This window comes from Bombus terrestris, chromosome 11 (assembly GCF_910591885.1).
Source record: "Bombus terrestris chromosome 11, iyBomTerr1.2, whole genome shotgun sequence".
In the NCBI taxonomy this organism is placed as follows: domain Eukaryota; kingdom Metazoa; phylum Arthropoda; class Insecta; order Hymenoptera; family Apidae; genus Bombus; species Bombus terrestris.
The window spans coordinates 1190137-1209892 of NC_063279.1; the positions used below are offsets into that span (position 1 = coordinate 1190137).

A 19756-nucleotide genomic window follows, 5' to 3' on the forward strand; every position below is an offset into this window, starting at 1 on the left:
TTACCGAATCTTCGTATAAAACGCAAGAGTTTAAGAGTTAAGAACAATTATGACATAAATTTCAGTTCTTGAAATAGTTACGATCCATTATTTCATTTCTACGTTAACACGAAGCTAAATGAAACAATATTCGAATATCCGAATCAACTAAATATTTGGAATTTTCCTGAAAGAACAGGAGGAAAAATAACGTCGCAGGAGATGATGGTCGTCGTCTGGTCGATTGCCAATTGTTTGCAGAAGCAAGGCGTAAGACTGACGATCGTTAGACGTTCCGACGATCGTTAACGATCTCCTTCAAACGCCGAGAATGGTATTACGCATCCTCAACGATGGGAAAGTTTTCTCGGATTGCTCTAGGGTAACTATTACGAGAAAGAAGCAAAAGTTCTCTACTATGGAGAATCGTCTCTGGCTGATTGCATAACAGAGTTATCTCGCCAACCTCTAACTAGAGCTTCGAGTTGAATGAAAATTCAACGACTATCTCTAGATTTTTACTTCCACTATGAACGAAAAAAGTACGTGCGTTTACCCTTTTCTCGCGAAGAAAACAGTTTCGTAGAAACGTACAAACGGTACAGACGCTCATTGTCAGTGAGAAACGATTCATCAAAGACGCAGCCTGTTGCAACGTCGGTTTATGCAAAGTCGATCAACGATCGAACGTGCGTAAAGTGTGAAACCGAATGCTGGCATCGGTTCAGCTCCTATTTCGATGTTTAAATAGTACACGAATCTTTGTGTTGGTCGCGAAGATGGCTTACCTCGTTGCACTCTTGTGTTTCAGCAGTTCTTGGTCGACTGCCAATTGCGATGGCGGGTCGATGCGCCTAAGTGGAATTGCTCGATAAAATTTTACAACCCCGAATGCAAGTGCGCCAGTAACCCTTGCTTTCAGCTCTCTCATAAATCACGCTGATAAATATTGACAGAGGGTGGTTGGCAGGAGATGGGAATGTGCAATCGAACGTTCTAATTCGCAAACTTCTTTTAGAGAGAAATAAACGTTCCACGATTTGTAACTTCTCATCGTGACATATCGTCTGTAATTAATTGTAAGTCAAGGTGAAATCTAGATACGTTTAATATTTCCAATTCCAGAAGCCACGAATTCGGAGTCCTCGGTTCCAAAATGACTGGTATTCCCGAGTCAATCACGGTCCCCAGCCAGATTGTGGGCGCCTTGTGTCTTTTCCAAACGAACGAACAAAATATGACACCGATGACCCTGATCATGAAACAGGTTCACCTCGAATAACAAGCGTCTCCTTTTTCGTGGCTGACTGTACCTCGAGGTCGGACACGGTGAAAGAAACGGACCTCCGTCAACCTTTGGTTTCATAATCCATTAACTCGTCCGAGTCGACTTTTGAAACTTAACAACGACAAGTATGACATTTCAGAATTTTAAACGTTTATTTTATCTCTATTAAGAACTTGGCGATTTTTGAATCCATAATAGCTTCTTATTGCACAAGTTATTCCGACAGCTTAAAAAATAAGGAAAAAAGGTGTTCGCATGACGTGAATGTTCGATTCAATAGGAAAAATAGCTTTTTCTTAGGATTTCTTCGGAAAGCACGAGTAAGATAAATATTTAAATAGCAGATCTCTTTGAAGAAGAAATGTGTACGTTGACTAAGAGCACTTCGTACGCGACTAGTCGTCGTGCGTAGTATCAGAAATAGCCAGAAACTTTTGCACAGTATCGTAAGCAGAAAGTTTACGCAATCGGCGGAATTCGCGCGCCACTTTTCTTTCTTGTTTCTCTGCTCGCCTGCCAACCGCTAATTACCTCTGCGATCGCGTCCTTGATCCTTTTTCTCCGTACTTTCGTCATCGATCGCCCTTTCAGGCCGTCTCTGGGTGACACGAGAAATACCCGATCCAATTAATTTATATTTCATGGACTCGATCGAATAATCAAACAAATTGGCCTTTACGAATCTCAAAGTCTAATGTTGGCCGCTTTATCGTTCCAAGACGTAGAATTGTAAATTTGATATATATTTAACGTAATCAAAATAGATCTCGAGCTCGTCGAAAATTGTTCCATTTCGCTAACGGAATAACGATTGATATATTTATGTACATAAATTCAAGCACTAGCTATTTCGATACAATTGAACTGCTCGGTACGATGAAGGGTACCGTGTTCACGGGTTGTTCCAGGGGAACAGGATCGATCTCTGTCTTCGTGTGCTACGAATGTCACCTCAAAACACCTCCGAATTTGGTACCTACGTCACACACTTGTGTAAAACCAGTTACGGTTTCCTTTTTATTTGCAATTCATCTCCTCTTACAACCACTTACTATTTTATTATAATTCTCATCCGACATTGTTTGCCTCGATGCAGACAAAAACATCGAACAGCTGTCACGTTTTTCGTATTAATCTAACGTTGTGTATTCTTTCGTAACGTTACCGCTTCTTTCATTTTAAAGAATATAAGAAAGTAACGAACCAACAAAAATATATAATCCTTTAAATAATAATTGAATCGACGATAATAACAATATGCAGGTCTTTTATAGTCTAAGATTTCAAACGAGGTAACTGTATTAGGAATTTTGCTAACTCTCTGATGATTTAATTCGCGAATAATATTCAATATCCTTTATTTGTTCCAAAATGCCCATAAATACTTTATCTATGATTACCAAATTACTACTCGTTATTTTTATCGGTATTTCTCTTCCATTTCTCGTTACATGGTTCGTTTCATCGATGTCAAACGACTGATCGACCCAAAATACCTTTTTGATTACTTTATCTCGTTTTCTGTCTGCAATGGACACATACAGCAGCTATCTTCTCCGTTGCGTTACGTAAAATCCCTGGACGTTTTTTGCTCGTCCATTTTACGCGTTCGACGGTGTACAAAAGACGCGAAACAAAGGAAATATTTGTCTGGTGTATTCGCAGTCGTTCGCAGGGTATGATGTTCTTTGCCCTCCGTTTCCCCTAAATGGAGAGACAAAGGAGAGTAACTGGCGTGAAGGGTGTGCGCAGCAAAGTGTTCGTTTTAGTCGAATTGGAAACATTCGTCGTTAATGTACTGCTCGTGGAAAAAGAAGAGGAGTTTGTCGTCGAGAAAAAGAGAGATAGGAGTTTCAAATTGTGACTTGTTTCTCGTGAATTCTCGTCTAATGATTAGCGGAGTTTCTTGGTGACGTTCCGGTCTTTTAAACAGAGTTCCATTCTAATTTTATTATTTCAGTGGAAGAACAAAGAGAATTTTTTATACACCTCTGGTAACGTAGGTTAATCGATCAATTAAAAAAATTAATGTTGAAAGGAAAAATTGGATGGAACTGGAGCAGCGAATTTTTAACTCCTGGTACGAAGAACGTATTCGATAGTTATCATCCATTTCCTTATCTACCATTTACGAGGAAAGCTCTGGTTAATTCCGGTTAATTCTGGTCGATCTACTAATTACGCGAACACCATTTGTATACGCTTTAAATAATCAAGTACTAAAGGAAAATTTATAACATGTTCTTTATAACGTGAAACGTTACAACCACGTTAATTATACAGATTACTTGAATATTCATGCGTTTACCTTTTTCCTACCAACTAAATTTATTATAATACTACTTACATATAATTATCATTATGCTAAACTACTATTACTGCTATATTATACAAAATACCGGTTACGCAAAGAAGTATATAACTATGTTATATTATCGCTATACTAACTGTATGAAAAAAGCTTTCAATTCTTTAAATAGCAAAAGCTTTCGCATGGAAGTAATTACGCAGTGAATTTTATAACGCGTATCTAAAAATGGTTTTCCGGTGGAAATACGTAACTCTTGCCACTCTTGGTGAAAGTGTGCACACAATTCGTGACCTGATCTATGAACTACGCCACGAGCAATAGGAGAAGATTGCGTTGTGTTGCGTTACGTGTCGGCATAGCGCAATATTTATAAATTACCGCGTCGATGCACTTTTATTCGTTTCTTTGTTACAACAGTATCTATATAAATAATAAAGGAAAACATTTGTCCTTTCATTTGGCCTCGATCGATCTGCATAATTTCGATTTTCGTATACGATTTATGTTTATTTCAGGTTAAAGTTTGCAGGGAATGAATACGATAATGTGAATGTTCCTCTTTCGTCCGATGAATATAAAGAAGAAATCGAACGATGTTAAAATTTATGCGTGAATAAATGAGCCCTGAGGATTCTATTTTAAATCACTTGACAATAATAGTAATGGTAGTTAGCGGTAATAATAAAATCTTGCTTCTGCCTTCAAATTTCTTTTCTTCAAATTCTAATAAAAAGTATACTTTTTTCAAATATACCCGTCATCCTCTCGGAAGAACGATTACAAGACAATCTTTGTACTTTATAATTCTGCATAAAATTGTTGGAGAAACAAACAGAACCCAATATAACTACAATATAATGTAGATATCAACGTCGATGAAATTGTTAAATATTTATTTAAACGTCGAACCAGGATTGATTCGTAAGCAAAATGTTACAGTGTCTGGCTCGTTCCTCGAAAAAGAAAAAGGAGAATACACCTAACCCAGTAAATCTCCACTCGTATCATAGAATCATAAGAAAACACCTGCACGAAGGTACATGTACACCTTTATACGCAAAGATTTCCGCATCGTTGAGCGTACAACGCGATTCCACGCTCTAGCTGCGACCGGGAAGGCGTAATTGTTCAAAATGGAAGGAAGAAAAAGAAGGAGAATATATAAGAAGAAGGATACATCCTTCGGCAATCGTTGCACGTGCCAGTACGAGGAATCTTGTCTGCTTCGAGAATATGAAACGCTTGGAAAAAAAATGTCGAATAATGTTTCCCAATGCAAATTCAGCGTTTGACGTGGTCTCGTTCTTACGCAACGACTATGTCAATTAAACGTTCATTACATTTTTTAGTTTTATTTCACCAAATGATTGGGAAACAATCAAACATTCTGCGATATTTCTCGGCCTAACGTGTTAATAATTTTACATATTTAACGTTCAGAATGATTAGATTATATCGTAACGCTTTGTTACAACGTATCGTAAGCATTTCAGCTCACTTTTTCGCGCCTGCCCTGATTGATAGCTACACATATCGAAAGTAATGTACTCGTTATATCGCTTGGAATAAATTTCCAATCGAATTTTATTAAAACGTTTAGTTCTATTCGTAAAACTATGAATTAACGCGAACTGTTTATCATGCTATTAAATTATTCTCTACAAAGTCAAATGTTTTTTTAAATGTGTCTATCGATCTCTTTAATATTTGTTACAATCTGTTGCATGCGCTGTAAGCAAGTTTAACTTCCGTCTGCCGTACGTCCCCGTCATTACGATAATTACAATTCGTGAGAAAATCACGTTCGAGTTTTTGAAACGATTCCGCAAAGTCTAAAGTACGTTAAAAGACAAGAAAAGCGAACAGGTGGTTCAACAAGAATAATAGGAATGCTTAAAAACGATTGGAAATGAAATAATTTATGGCGAGTGAACAAAATGTAGATAGAATTTGCGATCTAATTTCTCTCGTTGGTTTTTCAGTAGACGCCGAGCAGGGGAAGGTGAAATGATAATGAACGTTTAAAGGAGAACGTACGCTTCGTTAATTAAATTCCGCGGAGTTAGCAGAGTTTCTCAGTATCAAACCGCCTTTGACCGGCGAGTGAGTCACTATCGTGACAAAATCGTCGCTTTCTGCACACTCGGCTTATCTGAATAATTACAAATTGACGAATCGGATGTGTAGTCAGTCGCGACGATGCGGATGAACTGTCGAGAGTTTTGTCGAAAAGAAATTTAATTATCCAAAGATGAATTATAATTTCTGTGAGAACACCACAAAACGGAATAAATTATAATTTCTGCGAACACGCGATAAACGAACGAAAAGAAAAAGGAAACTAATAAATCGGAAAGATGGAGGTGGACAGTCAGTGTTGAAATTCTCTTAACTTGTTGCTTGTTTGTCATTTTAATGATCTGAAAAGTTACGTACAGTGGCTCGTGAAAAAGCATTTAATAAATGTATTATGTGCGTTATATAAAACATTTTCATAAATAAATCATAAGGTTGAAACAAAACTGAAAATGTATGTACACTGTCGGCCGTAAATATTAGGTCACTGATTTTTAGTAGAAATCTCTACTATTTCGCTGCCTTTATTTTAGAATTATATTATCGTAAATCTGTTATATCGTTCGCGTCAAATGAAAGCGTCTGTAATGAAAGTACCAAATAAAGTGTTCCAGTAGATACAACGGATAGATGTTCTAATATTTGTAGGCAACAAATGATTTGACGTCGATTGATTTCGGTTCTCGTTGGTTTACTCAAATTTCTGCAACTGCCTCTTTCTTGCATTAATCTCTTCAATTGCAAATATTTCGAAAAATATATAGAAACCATATAGAAACTATCGAGCCACTGTAAATGTTTAATTATCCTTATATCACACGAATTTCGATCATTTAAATCGATATTAATATAAAAGTATTTATTTACTTATGTAATGCATTACAGATAACATGTTGACCAATTGGGATAATATTCCGTCTTTGAAACTCGGCGATTTCACGCTCGAGTTCGAAATATCACCACCTGGTCCGGAGTTGCAGGAAGTAGCGAAAAAGGAACTTCGTGAGACGCCAGAAATTCAAAATGAATCGATCGCTCAACTTAAGGAATTACTGAAAGGTAAAATTTCATTCGCAAATACCGATCAACGATATTATTCCTCTCTGTTCAAAAGTTGCAAAATTTGACTACGATGCTCGATCGAATAATTAATATCTAAAGATCACAGACAAAAACACGATAGATTCGTCCTTATCACCCTTAATCCTTATCACAGCCGAAACCGACTTGAAGTGCCCGCTGGACAACGATGCCTGGCTGATTCGGTTTCTCAGGCCGTGCAAATACTATCCAGAATCAGCATTGAAACTGGTGAAGAATTACTACAGTTTTAAAATAAAGCACGCAGACATGTACGATAATCTGAAACCCAGCCGAGAGAAGAACATATTCGAGCACAATATTTTGACCGTGCTACCGAACCGAGATCAATGCGGACGAAGGGTATTAATCATCGAGCTTGGGAAAAAATGGAAGCACAACAAGTGCTCTTTGGACGAGGTGTTCAAAGGTTGCGTTCTGTATGTGGAGGCTGCTATGTTGGAGCCAAATACGCAAATCGCTGGTGCCGTAGTTGTTTTCGATATGGATGGACTTACTCTTCAGCAGGCTTGGCAATTCACTCCAGCGATCGCGAAAAGGATAGTCGATTGGCTGCAGGATGCGGTACCTCTCCGAATCAAGAATATACATATTATTAACCAACCGTACGTGTTCAACATGGTGTTCGCGTTGTTCAAGCCGTTCTTAAGGGAGAAGCTGAAGAGTAGGGTGAGTTGACCTCTCTTTGAAAATTTCTACAACTTTCTCCGGAGAAAGTCGGAGTTCGATGGCTGATAGGAACATTTGTTAACCTGCTAACCGGGTTGTTATTTAACTAGGGATTTCAATTAGCACGTAGTATCAATAACGATCGTTGACCTGAGAAAGTGACGAATAATCAAAAAAAAAAAGATCTCATAGAAAGAGGAAAAAATTGCAAGATACGTACAAGCATTTGCAGTTAGTAAATAGATAATTAAAAATTGTAGATAATCGAGACTGTAGATAATCAGGATCTGGTCGATCGATGTCCTAGCATATTTGAAAAGAATTTTTGTAAAATTCAAAGGCGATGTTAACCGATGAGATCCATACGATTTTAATGCATAATTTGGTGATTTCAGCTGATTTTCCACGGTACAGATCGCAAATCATTCCACCAATACGTCTCGCCAAAATGTTTGCCCGCCTGTTACGGTGGAACGCTGCAACTTCCACGTGTAACGGGATCACAGTGGTTGGAATTGTTACTAATGTGCGATAAAGAATTTGACGGTAGGTGACAAATTACAAAATTGGGAAAGAGAAGTCTATAACCGCAGTTTCTAACTACTCGATTTATTATTAAGTTTTCCGAAACGTATTTTTTACAACAGTGCACCTTCATACGAACGTGAAACCAAATCTGTGCAATATCGCGATGTTTATCTCAACAGTTTATCCCAAAATGGATCGTACGTAACTCGATAAAATAATATAGAAGAAAAAACGTTGTGCGTCTATTATTTCCTCATAAAACGAAAGAAACTTTTCGGACAACCTAATAATATTATCAATTAATAAATTGTTGTACAAGAGAGCCCAGGATGTATATTACGCATGATATTATTTATTTATCGATTGTTCTTTGGTCTTCTTTCAGCGATCAACTCGTATGGTTATAAAAAATAATTCATGTATGGCTTCAAAATGATGGAAAAACGATTGTTCGATCGAAAATCGATATTTGAGCAAAGACACTGGCTGTGGGTTCTTCCGACAAAGTAGTAATCCAGATTCGACATACGGTTTAGTTAGTTGCTTATTTATAAATGATTGTAATAGATAATTTTTAGTTAAGTCTCTTAACTAAGCGTTATTAACTAGACTTTTGTAAAAAGAATGGAAAGGTAGTAGACACATTGTTTTAGTTAATTAGTTACACAGTTGTGGATTTATCATTCTTTTTTACCGCAAAAGATAAATAATCGAGTTATCAGGATTTTATACGTTATAGATTAGAGTAATTTTATATGATATTAAACCGATATTTATGGTACTATATTTTATCCTATTTTCGTATTATTTTAATACGTACTTCGATGTATTTTTTTAAAATGATATACTGTAAACTTGTTAAAAGTGAAATACGATTTATACATAGTGTTGTTAACTTAATTGCTTAACATAAAGTTCCCCAAAACTTCAGAAGAATCTACCAGCTGATATGTTTCGTATAAATTAAGTTATCAACATGTTGATTAATTTATTGTTAAACAAAGTGGGTTTATCACAAGGTTATACACTTGTAAAATATGTACTTAATGCGTATTAAAAAAAAAAAAAACTAAAGTAATTACATATAATAACCGCACATAGGCTTTACCTTTATTTTTGTTTCGATCAACATTTTTTTATTAAAAATATATTCGTAGTCAATCAATTATACAAAGAACCATCAATATCACAATTATTTACCACGACTATGATTTATATGTATTTATTGGTTATATATTTTATTAAACCAAGTAACAATATTAATAACAACGTATATTGCCCGTTACATTTGTCGCATTTGAAATCACGAAATATTTATTAATAACAATATTTATTAATAACAAGAATAATTACAAGATAACTTCGTTATCACTTCGATACGCTCATCGTTGTAATTCGTTTATCTACCTTTCATATTTCTCAAATAAATGTTATCCAACGCGAACATAAAGATCATCGATCTATCTATAATGATAACTACTCGAACTCTCATCCTCCTCCTTCTTTGATATTTAAATCGTGATTTCTTCCAATTCTTATCACCCGTTTCCCCCATTTCGTTATACTTATTCAATGAAAACAATCACTTTACCTTAAAATCTCTGTTATCTTGTTTCAAATTGAACGCTTATTACACCCTGTCCCTCCTCATTTTGTACTCTTAACATATCCATATTTACTGGCAGCTGTAACGAGAAAAATTTTTTATTTGCATAAGTTTATCAAACAGTCAACATTTAAAGTCAACTACTTTCTAGAAAATTTAATATGAACAAGTAAATACGGAGGGTAAGCAGTCTTGGATATCCGAGGATTATATTATTACCCTAATTGTACTTGAAAAACTCGTTGCAATCAAGCGTGATATTTATATAAGTCCACCATTCGCGCGAATCGCAAGCTGGGACAAACTATTCCTTTCGTTTATTTCCTGCTATCAACTAGAATAGAAGTTGCTTTACCAGATCATGTAACAAACCATTTAACCCTATCTACCAGAAAATCTAGGAGAAGAACTTTATTAACGCTAAGAATTATGTACTGCTTAATGCTTTTTCTCTGGAAAAAATAAAATATTTCCATAAAAGGATTAAAAGAAGCTGTTGCTGTAAAAATTCTTTGTTCTTTAAAATTTCAAGTTTCCCAATATTTTCACACATTTATCATCTATTAACGATATAGCTGTATGTAAAGCGTAAAATTAACGCTACGGAGATAGTTGAAAGGTAAGAAGAAAGTGAGCCGAGATTTACTTCATAAACGAGAACCAAAGATAAACAAGATATTTTTCAAGACGGTAATTAATCCCTTTACGTAATGAACGAAGTTGCATGGTCCGGCAATTATCCTTTTCTGTGTACGAGGGAAATTATACGAGGTGCAGTTGCGTTACGCAAACCATACCCGATAATAGAATGCAGTAACGAAACACATGCGTAATTACGCAAGTCACTAATATCAACCGTAATCCGAATTGAAATGTGAAATTCGTAACGTGGGAACTGTACATTTGTTTAAAGAATCGAACGCGATAAGACCCCACGATAATAACCGTCGCACCGGTAAATCAAATTACATGGGCAGAAAATATGCGTTTACGTCGAGGACGATTTGCACAATTTGTAGCATTCCCACCAAACAGATTGTTAATTTTCCTCGTTTATCTTTTCTTGATTGATGGATCGATGGATTAATTTTACTTAAAACTCTACTCGTTAAAAATCAACGTGTAAAATTACATTTGATAACATTGAAAAGCAGAATTCGATAATTTAGATAAGTCGAAAGAAATTGCAAATGAATCATCGCGTTAACACGATATCGAAGAAAATTAACTTCTTTTACGAATTAATAAAAATTCGGTCCTGAAGAATTTAATGTCCGAACTGTGTCGGTGTATTCTATAGATAAGAATAAAACTGAAACATCATGTAGCAAAAATTCCATAAATGTTGTATTAAAAGATATAAATAATTTCACGTACAACGTAAAGCTATGTATATGCACTTGTGTGCGCATTTCGAAGCGTCGTTCGCATTTATCAATGCAAAGTTGACATCGATATGCTATTAATTTTATTATAGATAATTAAAATCTCGTGATAATTTAATCTGGTTTCTTTACATACAAGTATAGTAGAATCATAGTAGAAACGATAAACATACGTCGCTCGTATCAACGCATAACACGTATAACTTTCTAATGAACTATTTACGAACGTTTTGCTACATGATGTATTAATCTTAATTTTACAAATTTTTTAAAATTTGTACACTAAATTGCAAGAACACCCTATATGTATGTGTATACATATTGCGCTATAATATATCAGCATGCAATTAATCTCCACAAATGGAGGATATTCGAGGATATGGAATAGAAATGGGGAAGTAACAAGTTGTAGAATACCTTCGAAGTCCTTCTCGAACCAGCAGAAATAATCGCAAACACCTTGACCAATCGATTCGTTCGGCATCTCGAGTTCGCCACCGAATTCCATCGGCAAAGCTTTCGCATTAATGAAAGACAATAAAGTGTCTCTGTTTGTTCCGTGAAAGTGAAGCCTCTTGCGTGTTTTCTCCTGTAAATGAAATTTCAATTATCAATTATCAAATTAAAATATTCTACAAAACGACAAATATTGTTACGAATCATCCTCGTCTATTTAACAAATACATAAAGAAACAGTATCAACATCGTTAAATTGTTATTTTCAGTTTGATTTGTATCCAAACTAACATTTGGGTGTACAAAATCTAGCACGAGGTAATATGCAAAATTATTAAAATTCACTTTTACATATGCATCTAGATTAGTCTTTCCTTCGATATACCGTCGTAATCGATTTTTTTTTCATTCAAATAGGAGAATATGAGATTAAGTACATTAGACGCAAAATTAATCAAACTACGATCATCGAATTTTTTATGTCTCGATCTCACTTTCCTTTCGACCGGAAGAGGAACTTTTAACGCGTGTAGGTAAATTAGACGCGACAAATAACAACTGTTTCTTATTTTCATACGATCTAAGAAATTCTCTGACGATATAAAAATAGGCTTTCGGTCGTAAACGACGCGGAAAACGCAAAGGGGTTCTCGTGAAATGAGAACTCGTTGATAAATGATCGTCGAAGCACGTACCAGAAGGAAAGGTTTGAAGATAGCGTAAACCATGTTGAATATAAAGGGTTGATTCACTATGTGGATACCCTTCAGCCGACAGGGTAAACATCTCTGTACCCAATCCGTTACTGAGGCGGCGAAACTCGGAGTAATGTGTGTCACATGGTTCAATGTTAGGCCGTCCATATTTAAAATTACATGGATTCCAGCAATCTACAGAAAACACGTAAAAGACATAATGACAAATTAATAATAATAGAACGTTAATGTAACGCGACAAGTAGAATAGAGAAAATAAATAGGACAAAAGTTTGTCTAGACTATAACACAAGGTGAGACAGAATACGGTAAAAAGAAATATGATAGAATAGGAAGAATAGAATACAGAGAAAAGATATTCACGAAGGTACAGCAGTATTTTTCAGACGAAATGGAAAAATTTTCACGAGATCGCGAATGTACGCATATGCGTATAAAGTATGCGTCTGGAAGATCGGCACCGTATGGGAAAATACATGGTAGGGTATTGTGAGAACTTGAATAGAATGTTACGATGAGGCTTGCACATTTTTCAAGGTGCCGTGTATCGACTCCGATAGAGCGTGATTTCTTAACGATACTAAATATGCTGCCGGAAGGTGGACGTCATACCAGTTATTACACAATCGTTTCCTCTTTGTCCTGTTTTTGCGTCCAGGTTTTCAGGACAGAGATGGAAAGAAAAAAAATAATATCGTATATAAGCACCGCTCTACAGCGACTTAAATCTAAGTTACAATCGTAAACCTAAAAGATATAATTTCGACACACAAAATATTGCATGGCTATGTCGTACCGTCACGTATCGGTACTTTTGCCTGAACCACCTCACAACCGAATTCATTATTTATTATGAAAAACACACATATGTAATAGGCAAATACTGGTCGATAAACGCTACAAAAAGAAACGATCGTTTCCTCTGTAAGCTCGACCAATACTCGAAGGAAGGCTTTTTACGTTTGTATGCCATACTTTCATTTCACACCTTATTTTCATCATGCAGCTCTCATGTGTCTAACATCTTTGTCGTTCCCTGACTTTCTTTTTTACTCAAAAGATAGAGACGAGATTTAAAACGAGATTTGTTTCGAACAAGAACATGACAATTCCATTGAGTATACCTGTGTCTTGGGTTCAGCCATAGCCGCTTCCAGTGACAGTATGATCGATCGGAATATTTCATCGATACTGATGGCTTTTGTGTTCCATGCTTTCCCACAGTTAACCTGAAGCACTCTACAGCCATCCGCCATACGATCTGGTAACGGAATCACCATATCTGAAGACAGCACCTTCTTCTCGTTGCTGGGTAAGAGATTTAAACAGTAGCGTGGATTGTTCAACTTGAACTTGTAAAACCGTTTCATCTGCCAAGATACAATGATTTTCCATCAATATAATTCTTAGCTAATTTCGAAATGAAATGCGATTCTAATAATTTTTTAAATCATTGACAGCTGACAAATGCTTGCAACAATCAGCATACTCGCTGCTATTCGAGTTCCAACAATAATTATTGACGCAGTTGTTGAATTGCAATGGTAATAGGTATATGAATATGTATGTTGAGGTAGAATTTAGCTCACCAGTTCAAAGGCACTTTTAGGGTACCATTTGCAGGGTCGTAGGAACTTCCGACAAAATTCATCGTCATCCGGCACGAACAGATCGGGTTCATCTAAAAACGATACACAAACCTTCACGTTCGGAACGTGCAATTACATTTGGAGTTTCTTTACAAAGGAAAATTGATATTGTTTGTTTGAAAATTGATGATGTTTCAGGCGACGAACGAGACAAACCGAGCGGTTATTCGATCATAACGATACATTATTCCACTGCTGGAGTATTTATTACGATCGGTACGATTTTAAAAAGAAGATGTTTGCTAACTCGTTCATAATGACGAAGAAAATTTTGCTTGTTTAAGAAAAGAAAATTAAGTAAGTAAAATAAGAAAGCGAGTGATTATTTGACGATTATTCGCTGCGACTATTACCTTCAGTTTCTATCAAGTTCCTTCGAGGAACATTAACCGAGCTCGCGATAAAGTGAAATTTTCATTTTCACCTAACCGGTTCCGAACGTATAAAGCGAATATACCGTGGTAACGTCACGACAACGCTGAGTGTCGTTCTCAGCACTCCTTCCTTCGCTATAAGTGTAACTGCAACAACACAAGGCTAATTGAAAATATAATTCGACCATAAGAATCGTATTTCCATAAAAGATTTTTTGAACTTTAGTCTTGTCGATTGCTTAATTAATCTTGTTTTTCCTTCGTGATCATCAACAGAATATTTTGATATATCGAGGAGAAATCGCACAGATTACTAAATCTGGCTGGTAGCAGAATATCAAAAATATTTATTCATTTGCATGAAAGACATTTTATACTTTGGTCTTGCCGATTGCTTAATTAATCTTGTTTTACCTTCGTTATTGCCGATAGGATATTTTGATTTATCGAGAAGAAATCGCACAGATCACTAAACCTGGCTGATAACAAAATATGAAAAATGTTTATCGCGGTTGATAAATGATTGCGATTGTTATTCTTTGTCTTTCTACAATTTTTCTGTTCAAAGTACTTCGAGAGAATCGAATGATTCTAAAACGTTGATGAAAATCTATCGATCGCTCTTCCATATGAGAAATCGTTTCACATGGTATTCTTGATCCTCTTCGATTCGATTTAAAAGAAACTATCACCAGCTGAAGTGTACAGCAGATAAAGGAAGGATTGCGATATGCTTGCACGACAGAAATTTGCACGAAGAACGCTCTTCGCTTTTGTACCCAAATGAATTACAATACAAAAATATTCTCTCTTCTCTCTTTCCCTAAACGTCTCCATCTACGATAAACGACCGATAAGAAAACAACAAGATTTCTTAACACTTTACCGACCGATAGCCTATTAATCGGCTTTTTGTCGCCGACAATCTTTCTCGTTATTCGAGCAATAATTTTTTATTTAGCACTAAAGTACCTTGCTCAGTTGCGTCAGTTGCGTTGCTTCGTAAGCTCCCACAGTTTTATACCAATTTGAAAAACTTACCGTTCGCGATGAACGAAAAGAATGGTATTGCAGAGTCTAAACCGAAAGAGAGCCGGTGCCAGGGAGAATCTGCGCCTGAGCTGTCGATCGGACGTGCGTATGCTGTTGAACCGCTAGCGGTCAGTAACGTGTTGAGAACCGTATCTTCTCTTCTCACACATCGGTTGAAATGTCACTGATTTATCATATATCGATTCACGTAACATCTTCGAAATGCTTCCTTTTATTCTTCGAATTAAGGCAAACTTCCATTAAATCCTCTGCAAATACGTACAGCGAGTCTTTCCTACTAAACTACTCGTAAAGCCAGTCATGTGACATTTTTAAACTTAACCATACTTCTCTAATCGCCATTTCTATTCGCGCAAAATTCTCCTAAATCTTCCACAAACTGTAAAATCGAGTATTTTCTACCAAACTTCCCTCTATTTCACGATTATCCGAGTGAATACATATTAAGGTGGCCATGAAATCAAGGCTATAGCGCTACCGAGAACCATTTCCCAGCCGTCCCGTTACCTGGTACCTTTGTACATCGCCTTGAAGTCCTTCAACGCCTGTTCCACGACTTCTGGCGTCTCGCGTAACTCGTTCTTCGTCTTTTCCCTGTAGAAGTCATCGCCTTCGTCGAAATCGGCCTTCAACACGGAGCTGCCTATCTTCAAATGCGGCAATTCTCTCGATTTGGTTGGAACGATGCAGACATCCTGGTCTCCTAGCCGCTCCATGAGATCGCTGACAAGGCTTTGTCACTCTTGAACGAACTCTATGTATGGGACATACGTGAAAAACCATTTACATGAAACTTTCGTTAAAGTCATAGGAACTACATACGTGTATATACACATACAGATATGTGTGTAAAAATAATTCTTCCCTTTTCTTTTACCGTTTGTTGGAATTACGTTTGCTATTGTATGTGTATTACTTACGTAATACATGTACAAGTTCATGAATATCATATTTACATAAATTAAATGTGATTTTAACGTCAGTGATAATTAGACGTTGTTCAGCTCGATGCATGTTTCTGTCGATCCTCGAATATTTTTTTTTTTTTCGATATGGTATTGTTTGGTGCGTTGCACGTTGATTTCGCGGAAGATTTCGAATTGAGACGTTATTCTAGCCCTGACAGCGCTCAGTCATGTGTTTGCCATAAAATTTACGTTATTCTCTCTACCGAGAAGAATTTTTATTTCTTTCCTCTACACGTATATCATTCATCATTTAGTATTCTCGACATGGGATAAATATTATGTATACAAAATTTCGTTTTTATTCGTCGTTAATGAAATTAATGGAAATGAGTGTTTGTGTGAATGTACCGTAATGTGTATAAATATTTGCTTGAAACAAGCTAAATACAGAATTTAACGCGAGTAATCCTAAAATCTGCCTCGCTATTTGCACAGTTACTACTTCAGAGGTATAAAATAAACGTAATTTAAGAAATTTCCCTTGAACTTTTTAACCGAGTTATTAACACAATTTTAATACTATCGATGATCCGATTATCGACTCTAATAGAACGAATATCCCAGAATAAATCGAGCGGTAAATCGTAAAATGAATAATAATTAATCGCAAAGAGCTTTCACGGAAATAATGAAATAATATTATGGGGAATTTTCTATTATCGTCTTATCGCTCGTACAACAAAAGTTCGCAAATATTGTCCAAATAAATATCATTTGTATCGGATTGTTGAAATGCAGCGTACAAAATTCATTCTTTGCAACGTTTATTTATATTTTACATGTACTTATCCTAATCCGGTAGTGCGCTGGTAGATAAGATAATTAAAAACTCCAAATGATATCTGACGAGTGTATACAGCGATTGATATTGCAGAAATTTTGTCGCATAACTCGCTTTCCATTAACTTCAAATGGAGAAATACGAACAAAAAGTCTTCAAGTTGCTTTATACCGATAATATTGACTTGCTATTATTTCAAACAATGAATTAGTTCAACATGTGTGGTTCTAATGCGGTTCTTATATGCGATTTTCTTGCAGCATACTGTAACCTAATTCCTCGGCCTTTCCTTTTCAACAACACTATTTTAGTCAATTTATGCAATGTCATTTATATATATATATATACGAAACTCAGAAGGCATAGATACTAGAAAGATAAACCACTATATGTTTAATTATCAATTATTAATTAAATAACGCGTCACGTTATTAGCCAAAAATAAAATATGCAATATCGTTTGATAAAAATAAGAATTTGCTGAAAGTCGCATATTTTACGAACAGTGAATAACCCTTGTTTTTTATACTTAAATTATCAAATACGTATTAATCTGTCTTAACAAACGAAATTTTCCAGTGCCAATTTATTCCAAATTTTCCTTTTCAACCCTTTTATCGCTTGATAAACTAACAAAGGATACAAAATGAACAACTTAGAAAAGAATTATTTCCTTATCCTCAAGATTCCCTCTTTTTCTAGCATAAGATACACAAAATACGTACTTTCAGCTTTTTGATTCAGAACCGTGATTCGAACATGAAGACTAAAATGCCCAAAAGCAAAACAACAATCCTTCCCATAACACACCAATCTCGATCGTCGATATTAAACGCAGACAACATCGAATCGAATAAAAATGAACCAATCGACAAATAAATGGTCATACCTGAAAATTTACTCACTCGATGGATCCAGTTAGAATCGCGCTTCTCCCTCGAGAAATTAATTTTTTTATGAGAATAATGGTTCGTCTCACGATATCCCGATGACGAGGCTGCAGGATGTCATTTCACGGTTCCTACGCGACAAGATTCACGAATGTCACGAACGCAGTATCGAATACGAGGATCGTGACGAAGGGACAACTAAATACTGAGAAGCTGACCTGTTAAAAGAGAAACAGGTTGATCGGTCGATCGAACGAGGGGATCCAACGTGATTGAGACTCTGGTGGAGACTATCTCGAAGCAGGACTCGCAAGTCGGAAATCGGCTGAAAAGCGAAAGCGTTTCTCCCACCTTTGTCGTGACAGTGAGCCCCACAGCGAAGGTTATGCTCCTTCTCAACCCGCGACACCGCGACTAATTAAATTTAAAACTGATTTTTGACTCAACGTTAACAACATTTGTATAATTGACATGCGCATATTCCATTTAATTTGCGATCACCTTTCGCGTTTGTTATACGTCATCGTGATTTATTATTTCTGCTTGATTTCGTTTTCATTATAATTCAGCCGTTTCTTCGCTAAGAGAAATGGACGCAAGATGTATTATTAAACTATTCTCTACATAGTATTCTCCGCATATGTTTGAAGAAGATATCTGAGTCCTTCGTTCGATCCTGTCTACATTTTATTTTTCAAAGATGTTTTTACATCGTGTAACCGTTAGGAAAGCGAAAATACTTTTTCTTTCTGAAAATTCTACAAATTTAAACGATTGTTAATGAAGCTTAAGAAATGTTGTGAACGAGGCAGCAGCTTCGAGCTTGTAAGTGAACCCAAGTAGATTGTTGTACGAAATTCTACGAATCACGAAATTGTAACAGTTCAAATATCGATAATTTTTCATCGAAAATTTTCAATATATCCGATATATGTAAAATATAAATTTGCTATCTACGTTCCATCTTCTAAATTATATTCATAAAAATATGAATTATTCGCCTACCGTTATATGTAAGATGTACGTTAGAGAAATAATTAATAAGTTTAGTTAATAACACAACTCGATGTGGTTAATAAATTATGTTCATAAAATTCATATTTATAAAATTCGTTTCTCTGTTTTGCCTATTTTCATTTTCGTTTCTTCCTCTTATATTCTCGCCTCGTTAAAATGAAGTTAGAAATACGAAGATGTGGTCACGCATGATATAAAAATTTCTATACGTCGTTACGTACTATACGGTAAACTTTCTTTTTAGCTCAGTTTCGAATTGCACTCCGAATCGAGTTGACCTGTACGACTCGAGTCAAGTTCGAAAGCGTTATATAAATGCATAAAGAATTAACCTTCTTCTTTACGCATTGTAATTTTAGAATGTTTGTAACTAACATCAAGCTCGATTTAAACGGATTTCATTGAATTCCTATTTAGAATTTCTAATTGTGTTTACTTCCTCATGATTGTCAATATATTCGAGACTTACGAATATTATAATAACATTTTTCGAAATTTACAAATAAGTTTGCATAAGTTTGCATAAATTTGCATAATTTTTTAAAGGTAACTCTTATTGGAACAGGTTCGCGAAAATTGTACTTGAAACGGAGAAAGGTTTCGAAATGAACTTTTGAGACGTAAAAGTTAAACAATTCGAAAACCTGGTTCGTCTGTTCAGAAATTATTATGAAGATGACACTACCTGACTAGAAAATTACCTATCAGCAGAACCATCTGCTTCAAAAGTCTTATTCTAACTACTTTCTTTTTTTCACTATTCTGTCTTTTTTTATTTTACGCTTATACTTTACTCGGATTTTCTTCTTTGCTCTGCATTTTAAGAAGATGCAAACAAAAGTCATGTATACCATGTATACCAATTACAGTCTTTTGCGTACATTGTGCGAGCTTGAAATATTTTTATTT

General features: G+C 35.6%; 2 protein-coding genes across 7 annotated transcripts in view; one reads left to right on the plus strand and one right to left on the minus strand.

Annotated features, from left to right (window-relative positions):
- Positions 1–9402, plus strand: part of LOC100651376 (alpha-tocopherol transfer protein-like) — a 34945-nt gene extending 25543 nt beyond the window's left edge. For 3 of the 4 annotated variants that reach the window (XM_048410141.1, XM_012313337.3, XM_012313338.3), the window contains exons 2-5: positions 6540–6713; positions 6871–7424; positions 7820–7970; positions 8338–9402. In XM_048410141.1, coding sequence (XP_048266098.1) covers positions 6545–6713; positions 6871–7424; positions 7820–7970; positions 8338–8366 — 903 coding nt within the window. In that variant the 5' untranslated portion in view covers positions 6540–6544 and the 3' untranslated portion in view covers positions 8367–9402. Of the gene's footprint in view, positions 1–1367; positions 1393–6539; positions 6714–6870; positions 7425–7819; positions 7971–8337 lie in introns of those variants that run through there. The other variant, XM_048410140.1, reaches the window with a different exon arrangement.
- Positions 8655–18224, minus strand: LOC100651254 (clavesin-1). 3 transcript variants are annotated; one of them, XM_012313340.3, is made up of 7 exons: positions 18049–18224; positions 15706–15945; positions 13705–13796; positions 13240–13485; positions 12095–12289; positions 11361–11532; positions 8655–9637 (listed from the first exon to the last, which is right to left on the minus strand). In XM_012313340.3, exons 2-7 carry the CDS (start codon positions 15905–15907, stop codon positions 9600–9602), a joined length of 945 nt encoding a protein of 314 aa, XP_012168730.1. In that variant the 5' UTR covers positions 15908–15945; positions 18049–18224; the 3' UTR covers positions 8655–9599. The 3 variants fall into 3 exon arrangements, with proteins under 3 accessions (XP_012168730.1, XP_012168729.1, XP_003398724.1); XM_012313339.3 differs by having other exon boundaries at positions 17846–18224; XM_003398676.4 differs by having other exon boundaries at positions 17830–18223.
- Positions 18225–19756: the final 1532 nt, after the last annotated feature.

Coding starts and splice junctions, on each gene's coding strand:
- LOC100651254 (XM_012313340.3), bottom strand. CDS start 15,907: ATGGAGCGGCTAGGAGACCAGGATGTCTGCATCGTTCCAACCAAATCG. Junction 11,533..12,094: donor TCTTCAAACCTTTCCTTCTG/GTACGTGCTTCG, acceptor TTTCATTTACAG/GAGAAAACACGCAAGAGGCT. Junction 9,638..11,360: donor GTTCGAGAAGGACTTCGAAG/GTATTCTACAAC, acceptor TTCTCGTTACAG/CTGCCAGTAAATATGGATAT.